At 37.8% G+C, this 12,174-nt stretch overlaps 1 protein-coding gene across 1 annotated transcript in view; it reads left to right on the top strand.

Annotated features, from left to right (window-relative positions):
• The window catches only part of AGO3 (argonaute RISC catalytic component 3), a 53,923-nt gene extending 46,955 nt beyond the window's left edge, over positions 1-6,968 (top strand). The window contains exons 14-19 of the mRNA XM_077837946.1: positions 565-655; positions 1,578-1,772; positions 2,177-2,311; positions 3,068-3,169; positions 4,393-4,592; positions 5,722-6,968. Coding sequence (XP_077694072.1) covers positions 565-655; positions 1,578-1,772; positions 2,177-2,311; positions 3,068-3,169; positions 4,393-4,592; positions 5,722-5,830 — 832 coding nt within the window. The 3' untranslated portion in view covers positions 5,831-6,968. The remainder of the gene's footprint in view (positions 1-564; positions 656-1,577; positions 1,773-2,176; positions 2,312-3,067; positions 3,170-4,392; positions 4,593-5,721) is intronic.
• Positions 6,969-12,174: the final 5,206 nt, after the last annotated feature.

Genomic DNA, 12,174 nt, shown 5'->3' with positions numbered 1-12,174 from the left:
GCCCAGGTATCGATAGCCAAAGTGACACATGAAGCACATAGTCCATTCTCTAGTCCCATGAGAATGGATTGCAAGCATTAACATGCCTCCTTGCTACTCATACCACATCACCCAGAACAGTGTGTACTCTAGCTATGTTTTCTGGCATTGTACAGTGTACATTGTACAGTGCCTTAGCACAATGGAGCTCCATTCTTGATTGGCCTCTAGGTACTACCCTAATCAACATGATTGATAACAATCATGATATGTCTTTGTAGGGAATTATTTTGAATTATTTTAACCATGCATCGTGGTTTTTAAACTAATTTCTGTAATAGCATTGTATTAGCAGTAAACAGGGATGTATTTTGGAATGACTATTAGAGTGTTTAGGAAAAGTTCACCACAATGTGCCTGACACTGATTGTGTTGTCTAAACATAGTCTTCTGAATGTCTGGTAGAAATGTCATCTCCTTTACTACCCATACTCAAGTTAAGAAACAAAAATCAGGATTTAGAAGTTTAATTGTAGGTGAATGGCTGGTGCAAGGTTGACTTGTCACTTTTTTTTGTTTTTAAAGACCTTCTGTGTTCCAACAACCGGTGATCTTCTTGGGAGCAGATGTCACTCATCCGCCTGCTGGGGACGGAAAGAAGCCTTCCATTGCTGCTGTAAGTCCTATGAAATTGTCTTAGTTCTCATATGTTATGAAAAGGTGAGAATAGAAAATGCAGCTACATTTATGAGAGGACTGAAACTTCATAAATTAATTCATCGACTTTTGATGTGGCTTTCATTTTCCTCTGTATATTCCAGTTCTCCACATACAGAAATCAGATATCTTCTTGAAGACAAAAGTACTGCTTAAAATTTCCGATTAATGCTTTTTAGTGTTCTAATATACTTACTGAAGATGACATTATGTCAGTGGTGCTATTAAATAATAGTTCTATGAGAGAACATAACTGAATTGTAAGTGCTCTAAATTCTGAAAAAAAACATGCATCTCTAATAGTTAAACTAACAAAATGCTGCTGTTTATATTTAAACAAAGATGATTTTATGAGACTGGTGTTGGCAGGAAGTTCTTCAATAATTTTCTGCTTTTCAGCCTGGGAAGGACAAGTGGGCTGTAAGGCAAAACCTTTAGACACTTGGGTACCCATGCTGCTCTTTGCTACGTTATCTGCTATATTTCCCAGAATGGAAGGGGGACTATTCAGAGTTCCTAATGAAGAAGCAATGAACCAAGAGGAGTTTTTTCTTGAATTACTAAAGTGGGGGTAGAAGAGGAAATATTGCACTGCCAACAAAAGAAGAAGAATAATTCCAAGGCAGATATAAAATAGGTTTTTTGTGAAGGGCTGGTAAAAGGCAAGTTTCAAACATGTTCCTGTAAAAGGTTTAAGATTTCTAAACACACATCTTACAATAAATTCTGTGCCATTTGCTTAAATGATCTGACTATTCTCTTCTTAAAACAAACCTTTAAATTTAAAACCTCTTCACTTTTCCCTGGTAAAATACTTTGTATCAATTCCACATGGATCTTTCACATTCTCATTTCCCCCCCCTCCCCCCGCACACATATAGGTTGTAGGTAGTATGGATGCTCATCCAAGCAGATATTGTGCCACAGTGAGAGTTCAAAGACCTCGGCAGGAGATTATCCAAGATTTGGCCTCCATGGTAAGAGAACTTCTCATCCAGTTCTACAAGTCAACACGATTCAAACCCACACGTATCATCTTCTACAGGGATGGGGTTTCTGAAGGACAATTTCGACAGGTTCGTTACACTTGAATTTTTTACTGTGGTAAGATTTGAATTGAGCAATGTTATAGTTCCATTTTTCACACTCAGAGTTAAGATGTAGAACCACAATGTATTGGCTACGCTTCTTATGGAAGTGTGAAATCCCAACTAGGGAATCCCATTAGGTGGAAACTGCTTGGAATTCTTAAGATTGGGGGCTGAGGAAAGTAATGATATATTCTATCAAATGGATGAAAAATGTGTTTCCTTGTTGAGAAGCTGACCATTTAGAGCCATAGATGAGTATAGACTTCCTACAAATTACTAATATTGCATAACAGACATGAGACAAGTGTTAACTACAGAGTGCTATTTACTAGACACAGTGTTCAGAGTACAATGTAAGAGTCAATTAATCTATTGTTTCTGGCCTGTAGGTGTTGTATTATGAGCTGCTAGCAATTAGAGAGGCTTGCATCAGTCTGGAGAAAGATTACCAGCCAGGAATAACCTACATCGTAGTACAGAAACGACACCACACGCGATTGTTCTGTGCGGACAGAACTGAAAGGGTAATCCTTAGCCCATTCCAGTGTACTTGCGTATGTGAAAAGGTTAAGGAAGAGAAGATTGTGCTAGTATTTTTGCTAACTGTACAAATGTACAAACTGTACAAAATCCACTTCATGTATTCCTCACATTCAAAGGAGATGCTCAAGATTGACAGGTGCAAAAAATGATCCCCAACTTATTTTGTCTTTGAAGATCTTATTTTATTTTATTCTAAATTCAGTTGTAAAACTTCAGCTGATGACCCTGGGCAGTTCTTGTAGAATTCCAGGTGTTTGTGTCATTTAGAAGAAAGCTAAATATCTTGAAATACTATTTGATACAGGCTCTAAAAAGATGTTAAATACAAGAGAATGTGAAACCATAAAGGACTTTATTTCAGTCAAGTTTACTTGTTTTCTGAGTGATCTAATGCAGACTGGATGGGTACACAGACCAAAATATACATAGTTAAATCTTTAGGTACTTCCCCCTTCTGAAGACAGGTGGAGCTGAAAGTGCTCTGGATGCAGCATGCTTAACTTTAGAGAGAAGAGGGGAGTGCTTTGTCCAGAGCAAACATCCCAGATCATTACATTTGCTTATTCGAAAGGGAGGGGTTACGGTGCGGGCTCCATTTACTGAATGCTGTATACTCTGAATGGATTGTTGTGTTTTAAAGTTACGATCGGATGACATAAGAACGTCATAATTTTTTATTGCTTTATTTTCTGAAAAATTGACTAGCTAATATTGCTTTCATCAAAACACCTCTGTAGGTTGGAAGAAGTGGCAACATTCCAGCTGGAACAACTGTAGATACAGATATTACACACCCATACGAGTTTGATTTTTACCTCTGTAGTCATGCTGGAATACAGGTAAGATTCCTTCCTTTATAAATGAATACATTTGGCTACAGCAAGTATTTTTTTCCTTTTTTGAAAATATACCTACACACACACACAACTGTATGTTAGACAAACATCTTCTCGTTCTGTTTCCTTGAGAGCTGTGAAACCTGTCTCTGGGACCAGCACTACCAATGACTTACTTAATTGAGCTGTTAGGTACCTTTTATTTTCATAATCTGTTTTGATGTGAGGTTGGCTCATTTGAAGAGAAGTAATGAACCCTCCTCATATACATTAGGAAAATAGAACACTATGTTAAACATATTTAGTTGTAATGAAATGAACACTGTTTGTGTTTGAGAACTTGATTCAATTTGAGGATTGAAAGCAGCCTTGAAAATTAGTTGATTTAAGCCTAGACTGATGGTAAACTATAGGATAATAAAATTGAATCTAGCAGTTTGGTGTTGCTAGCAGTGCAATGGGGATCCAACTTAATGAGGCAAATTGCATCAAAATACTGAGTTCAGAAGAATGGAAGAAGTTAAACTCTTCAGAGTTTTAAGTTCTGTTCTTTATGAAATCTTTGACCAAACTGCAGGGAATTTTGGTGGCATGCAGCAAGTATATTCTGAGGTTTTTTTGTTTGAATCACTGATTGCTCTAAACAAAGATAGGTACTATGTTTGCCCTTCTCCCATCCTCCAGGATTTTACCCATCTTCCATGAGTTCTCAAAAATAATTGTTAATGGTTTCCGAGATTACTTCTACTAGTTCCTTAAGTATCCTAAGATGAACTTCATCAGACCCTGCCTGATGGATTTAGTTTACCCAAAGGAAGGGTAGGAGGGTGAGTTAATCATGGTTTAGAAGTACCTACATGAGGAGGAGATTTCTGGTAGTGGTGGGGAAGCTGATAAATTTAGCAGTGACATAATAAGCTCAAATGACTCTGAGCTGAAGCTAGACAAATTCAGACTAGAAATAAGGTGCAAATTTTTAAGTGGTAGTAACTAACAATTGGAACAATTTACCTAATGTGGTATGCATTCTGTCACTTGAAGTATTTAAGAGATACTGTTGTTCAACCAGAAGTTATGGGCTAGATGTAGGAATTGCTGGGTGAAATTCTCTGGCTTGTATTATGCAGGAGGTTAGACTGGATGATCATAATTTCTCCTGGCCTTAAAGTCTGACTTGACACATATGAGAGAGCCAGACAAGTGAACTGATATTCCCTTCTCCATAGGGTACCAGCCGTCCCTCACACTATCATGTTTTGTGGGATGATAACTGTTTTACTGCAGATGAACTTCAGCTGCTGACTTACCAGCTCTGCCACACATATGTGCGTTGCACACGATCTGTTTCTATACCTGCACCAGCGTATTATGCTCACCTGGTAGCATTCAGAGCAAGATACCATCTTGTGGACAAAGAACATGACAGGTAAATGAAAACACAAGTGCTTATATTTATATCCTCTTTCAGCCCTCAGCCCAAAACCCTTTCCATGGTGTCAGGCTTTAGACTATCTGACTAGATCAGCAGTTCCCAAACATTTTTGCTGCATGACCTCATTTTCACAGGTACTGCTTCCTGTAATCCCAGACAGTCTGGAGGATGCTGATTAAAAAAGGCATCCTCCATGCAGCGTGGCATTTCACACACCATTTGTGCAAGGTCATGCTGCATGGAGGACGCCATTTTGCTTTACAAAATGGCATTCTCTGCACAGTGTGCCCTTGCACACACATGGTGTAAGATCACACTGCATGGACAGTGGGGGAGAAGGGGGGCTTTTTTTGTAGAGCAAAATAGCATCCTCCATGCAGCATGACATCGCATGTACAATGCATGTGAGGTCATATGTGAAAGATGTCATTTTGCAAAATGGCATCCTCCGCATGCTCAGGATTGCCACAACCCCATCTGCTCACGGTGGAGTGACCCCACTTGGGGTCGTGACCCACAGTTTGGGAACCACTGCTGTCGATGATACACGCTGAGCAGTAGCTTAATTTATCACCTGTGGGGCTGGCCTTCAAACACATTTCCTTACTACTACCACTATACATAAGTGTATAGTGTGGTGTTCAATTTCTGTTATATAAAGTATTTAAAGTTTAAGATTTTAAAGAAAGTTTTTGTTTAATGAACATTGTTACCTGGAGATGGGCCAAAAGACTCATGTGCATTAAATTCTAATCCTGAAACCAGAAATACTGCCATGAATGAGGTGAGTGGTAATAATGCTTTCCCCTTGTCAAATTCCTTTCATTTTAAGGTTTCAAAGTGCTTTATAAATATTAAGCCTCAAAAGCACCAGGCAGGGTAAGAAGTAGTATACATATTTTATGGATGGGCTAGCCAAGCTACAGAGGTGAAGGGACTTGCAGAAGCCATGAAGTCGCTGACAAAGCTGAGTAGACCCCAGGAGTTCTCACCGTGCTCTGCTCTAAAAAATTGTCACGTTCCCTTCCTGAGTGTTGAAATAATGCAGTGCTGGTAAATAATGATGGCCATTCAAATTGAAAGGGTTTCTGCTAGTTTTAATATTTCTCGCTTTGTTTTGCAGTGCTGAAGGAAGCCATGTTTCAGGACAAAGCAATGGGAGAGACCCACAGGCCCTTGCTAAGGCTGTACAGATTCACCAAGACACCTTACGCACCATGTACTTCGCTTAAATAAATCAATAAAATCGGAGCATACTCACCGAAAGGAAGAACTGAAAAATTAAGCCACATACAATGTATGTTTCCGGTGGGGTCAGTTTATGGGGTGCGCCTCCGATCATGCTGAAGCCGACACTGTGCAGGGGCAAGGGGCTAATCCTTAAATTGACACGAGGAGGATTGTTTACTTCATCGAGGAACACAGCACTATTATGCAATATGAAACCAGCCAACTGCTTTTTTGGGGCGGTCTTCTGTAGGAAGTGCCGTTGTCATCAGTTATTTTTTTTTATTTCTTGTAGTCTAACCCTTTTATGCCTTTACCTCAAGTTGCTTGGCAGCACAACTATCTTTGCAAAAAAAGTTAATGATGTAGTTAAAAAAAAACACAAACGACCTATAGAGCAATCACAATGATTGTTGAGGGGGGAAGTGTGCAAGAAATAGCCTTTTGTCTTTACCCAAATGCATTGAGGAGGTTTTCTCTCATTTTTGCCATCAGCATTTGAATGGGAACATATCCAAGTACATTTCAATGTACAGCACTAACTAGAAAAAATTAGGGGAAGGGTTTTGCACACATTGGTCCATTAATCTGAACGTAATTTAGCCAACTGCTGCCTTTGTGTCTTTCTTCACAGTTTGGAGTCCTCAACTCCAATAGCTCCCTTTAAAAAAAGCTAGTGGTGTCTGTGCAGCAGTAGTGATCCAAACTCTTCTTGCTCCCTGGTGAGTTTACTAAAGCTGCTGTTTTACCTTGTCCAGAAGTTTCAACTAATGCTCTATCTGGCAAGTCGTAAATATATTTTGAGCTTCATGCAAGATCAGATGTTCCTTGTTTTATGGGTTACACACAGTAAACACCAGAAACAAAACTTTAGAGTTGAGGTCTTTATTTGCTAGTTTACTTGCTGCCTCTTACACCTTAATGTGATTTCATACATATGTGTGTGTTTTTGAAGTTTAGCTTCTTTTTCTTTTATATTTATTAGAATAATAATAATGCTTTAATTTAATTATTACAGAACATATGGGCAACATCAATTTTTATTTTTAGAAATGTAACCATGTTTATTTTAAAAAAACAACTGACAACTTGTTTTTGCTATCTTTTAGTGCAATAAGCCGTTCTAAAGGAAAAATGTGTCCGTTTAGCTGTATTAAAGCGGCGTTTGTACCACTAACTGTGGGAGAATGGACACCTCCACAATTTTAAAAGGACAAAGTAAAAGCCTTAATTTCAAAAGGAAAGTTTTATAGTCATCAGGAGTCATGCATGTTCCTTTTCTAAATCAAACCAGCTAAGAACAGCAAAACCTTTGCTTCTAGGATTCTGCAAGCTTTAATATTGGCAATCAATGCAGTATTTTGATTTAACAAAGGAATTGTGTACATTTTTGGGTTTAAGAGACTGCAGTTATTTGAACTCAAGTGAAGACTTTTCATTGAAAATCCAGATTTTCAGATGCTTTCTTTAATGTAGCTGACATTAATCATAAAAAATGTCTTAAGAAGTTAATGAAGTTCTTAAGCAATTTTTGCTTATTTCATATTTAGTGGCTTTCCTTTTAAAATTAAGGTGTTGGTGGCTTCATTTCACTTTACAAATAAATTAAGAGGGCTGGGATAATTTTAACAAGTTAAATCACTGAAATGTGAAACAAAACATTAATGGGACTTTTGTTCATTCCACTTTAAAGTTAAAACAAGTATTTTAAAGATGATAGAGATGAGCATGTATTCAGTACGTCTGGGCATCGGGGAGTTTTGCACTTTGTAACCTCGTGAACTGCATTTTTGACTGTTTTATTTGCACTGGTTCATAGTATATATGCATATATACTGCAGATTGTTTTTATGGGCATTGCTGTTATCCCAGCCCTTCTAAACTCCACCTGCTCTTCACACGAAAACCAATGGGTTTGTTTAAGTATCTCATTTGTCTCTTGTCCTTCTTATGTAATCCACTATATTTGCCAATTTACTGTATTTTGAGCCTAAAATCTGAGCCCATTTTGCTTTAACAGGCATGCATTTCTCCCATTTCTGCCAGAAAACTAAGTACTGTATTTTGTGCATTTGTACATTGTATTGAAATGTATGTAGTGCTGTTCACAACACTGTCTCAAAGCGCTTTACTAAATAGTTGGTGTATATACATATATATTTTTCTCCCAATATCAAGAAACATAATGCAAAGAAACTAATTTTTTGCATAGTTTAAAATTGCACTGGAAATGGTCATGCTGGTGGGCAGTGTACCTAGCGGCTTGGCAGAAAAGGGGACTATTATAACAGATCTCTGTGTAGCCAACAAGCTCTTAGGAGTCTCTTTCATTGATAGTGGGATTATATTCATTCATCAGTGGGACTGCAGATTCCTAACTGAAGTGTCCCAGTGTTCTCTGGCTGCTTCATGCACTTATCTTTCAGCTCCTTTGAATAAAACTGCTGCAGGGATGTCAATATAATGAAATGATTGGAGCAAGATGGTTTCCAAACAAATCTCTCTATCTTTTATTCTGTAACTTGTCAGAAGTAACTCTTAGAAGAGCTCTAGCTAGTAGACCCATTTATAAAAGGCCCAGGTTTGGCTTTTTATATAAGATTAATTTTTTTAAAATTGAAGGGGCTTTTTTAGAAAAACCTGCTTTACAAGGACTTTTTGTGAACTGGCATTTTGATGAAAAGCCCTTTTTAAAAAAATATGGCCTTTAACTCTTCTTTTAAAGACACTATACAGTTTCTAGTCTGCCTACACTCAGTGACTATGATTTGAAAGTTTTACGTTACTTTGCTTGCTGCTTTCACCAAAAATTTAAATATATGTAAAAATCCATTGGGGAAATGACTTTAAAATGTTTGCTCAGCAGGCCAGTGTAACTGGTTTTCATGTGAAGAGAAGTTGGGAGTTTTAATCTCTATATTCTTAGTTTTGCAAATGTCTACATAAAGTGCCGATACGTATATTTGTATTACAATATCAAGTTACTGGCGTTGTGAGGGCCACACGTTTATGATACTGTAGCTGCTATATTTATTTAAATGGAGACGGACAATTACTGCACTAGGAAATGAGGAGATGAGCAGGAACCAAGGCTTAGAGTTAGATGTGGTATCTCGTTTTTCAAAAGAAAATTAACAGTGTGAAATACCAAGTGTAACAAAGGGTGCTGTCATTTTAATTGAGATTAAATAGCCAGATATTCTTCCTTTGTCTAAAGACTTATATATATTTTGATGTTTGCAGTTTAGGGGGTGGGGGGATAAATGGTACCTCATCTGTGGTGGCAGTTTCCAGTATATTTTCATGGGAGTATATGGATTTTTTATTTTTGTACCTGCTCTCCTTTAAAGAAAAGTTTTTCTCGAGTTTTATGTGCTTTTTAGAGAAATCTCAAGTGCAACACACATGATCCCTTTATCTTTCCAGGAGCACTCTGTATATAGCCCAAACAGGGATGTGGGCAAAGGCTGACAGTTCCATTTTGCGGAGACATTGGCCTCATTTGTGCATACATCTGTCTAAAACAGTGGTTCCCAATCTTCTCAGACACTGTACCAGTTTACCAGACTAAGACTTTACTTTGTACTAACAAGTGCCACTAACCTCCCAAACAACGGGGGCATACACTTGGACACCCAGCACAAAATTTGGGGTGGGCAACCAAGGATGCTAGCCCCACACACCTGAAATAACAATACTGGTACATGTACCAATTTGTAGGAACCACCGTCCTAGAAATGACAGTGCTTCTCCTAAGGTTAACAGAAGGGTTTTTGGTAATGGCGGTTACTTTAAATATGTGATCTAGTGATTAGTGGATGCAACTTTGGAAAGAATTCTTAGTAGTTTGATTTGTTAAACTCTTGCTACATCTGCTAACAGCACGACTGACAACTCCACTCAAACAAAGCAGCTTTGATTTGTGGGGCACTTCCACTGTGGCCATTTTACTCAGGATTGTTAGATGGCTGTCAAATGTTAAACCATTTAGTTGAAATTATGCAAAGGTTATTTCCCTAGGATTCTTTTTGAGATGCTTTTAGATGGTAGTTTAGTCCTTGTAACAGCTTTTAAGTTAAAATGGATTCCTGAAGCTTGTCAGTCAAATTCTTTCAAGATGCCATTGGTCCTAAATTATTTCCATTTCTTCTTTTTGTGCAGATACTTGTTGGATCAATGTTTAGGCACAGGACATTAGGTGAATAATCACCTCTGTACACATCTTAGCTGCTTATGTTGGTTTTTTACTAGTGCTCAAATGCACAATAGTGTGAAATTTCCAAGCTTCAATTTCAAAAGTATGAGGCCTTTCTGGATTTACATTTTACTCGTACCTTGAAACTTGTCGGCCTTTGTGTTCTCAGTTTTGTGAACTGATGGGATAACCTTTCTCAAAGCACTTTTCATAACAGAGAAATCAAAGAAGCACTGATTATATACATTGAAACCATAACTTTTCATTTCCAAATGGTCGTCTTGAAGTTTCTTTTCATGCCAGACAAATGCTCCGTGAGCTGCAGCGTTGTGGAGTAAATGTAGCTGCCACTGGCCAGTTAATTTTATCAAATAGAAAATCCATGTAGATGTCAAAGGGACAAATATTCCTGGCTTACTTCCTACCCAAAGATGGTACTTGAATTTGACATTGTGTATGGGATACCATTTGTTTTTTGGCACATCTTTTAATTATAAAAACTTCACTTAGCCAATTTGCTCAGATATATATTATTTTTGTAAAAACGAAAAAAATTAGGTTAAGGCGAGTGCTAACCTCAGTATTTTCTGCTAGTAGAAAATCTTCGTAACTTTACAATAGTTGTGAGGTGTGAATCTGATATGTACAGGACCCTATGTTTTACCTGTCTAGCAGAGTCTCAAGAATACAATCACTAGAACACTGAGGTTTAAAATTAGTTTGTGGCCTGAGAAGCCTATGGGAAGTAGTGGGGGTGGCGGGTAGGTGAAGGTTTGCAAAGAAGCAAACCAACGAAGCATCACCGTTACAGAAACTAGGGAGTTGGCGGAGAGACTCCATACCAATCACCTTTCCAGCCATGTGCCCCTGACTGTGTTAGAATTCTGTCTGAGATCCTCTCATTCTAACATGGGTAAAAAGAAAAGGAGGACTTGTGGCACCTTAGAGACTAACAAATTTATTTGAGCATAAGCTTTCGTGAGCTACAGCATGAAGTGAGCTGTAGCGCACGAAAGCTTATGCTCAAATAAATTTTAGTCTCTAAGGTGCCCCAAGTACTCCTTTTCTTTTTGCGGATACAGACTAACTCTGAAACCTAACATGGGTCATTATTGTAGTATCCTGTTAAAGCAAAGAAGTTCCTCTGTTAAAACTTGGAGCAATTTTTAATTTTTTTTTAAAGCAAGACAGTCCTCAGAAAGTGCCTTTTCAGAAGATGGTGCTGTAGATTTTTATGTTCAAATTGTACATGGCTGAAAATTTGAGGAAAAATTATTGAAAATGCCAAGTGTTTGGTATCATTTTATATATCTTCAAGCAGCAGTTTCTGAGTCAGGACCAAGAATAACCGAGGAAGGGTATATTCAGAAGGAGGGAAAGGTATAGAGGAGCGATCACCAAATTCAACTTTTAGGCTTGAAGTAGTTTGGATTTTATTTAATGTAACTAACCACTTCCTATTTTAAAGGAGGATGCATTGGGGGAGGAAAGGGGGAGAAATAGCGCAGAACACTTCAGGCAGTGGTGTAGTTAATATTTAAATGGGATCATAGATGATCAAAGGACATGTCCTCATTTTTGGAGATGAAGTAAAATTCTCTGGAGGCTTATAATGAGACAGTAAGTCCTACTTTGAGTAGACTTCACCCAACCTGTATTTTAAGAGAGTAATGTTTACATGTTAATGGAACTTCTAATGACTTAATAGGGACTTTTGATAATATAAGTGGTAAATGTGTTTGGATGATTGTTGGTGCCCTGTTTTTACTGTCCTTAAAGATGTTGTGGAACCCCTGTTGACTTTGGTGAGCATTCCTCCAGTCAGGAAGAGTTGTAGACTAGACTAATAAACACTGCACCTCAGTAACCTTGTAATGCTGCATAAAGTAATAATAATGGCAAAGTTCTGCCTTGATTTCACTGTAATGTGCTTGCACATGCCTGCAAAAATACACACACAACTTTCATTTTTGTAATGCCTTAATAGCAGTTAAAAGATTTTTTTTTTAAAGATGAGGTTTGTCCTTTATTGTGGTGTTTCCTTATATTTATTGGTAATTTGTGTGCAGCTTGTAGTTTCATGTGTTTGTCCTGAATGTTGCTTTTTAACAGTTTTTTTAGGAGGGAATTGTTTCTCGGTGTCTTTTTCTTTGT

Source organism: Eretmochelys imbricata, chromosome 19, assembly GCF_965152235.1.
Source record: "Eretmochelys imbricata isolate rEreImb1 chromosome 19, rEreImb1.hap1, whole genome shotgun sequence".
Classification (NCBI taxonomy): Eukaryota; Metazoa; Chordata; order Testudines; family Cheloniidae; genus Eretmochelys; species Eretmochelys imbricata.
This window is presented reverse-complemented; position numbering and strand designations above follow the sequence as displayed.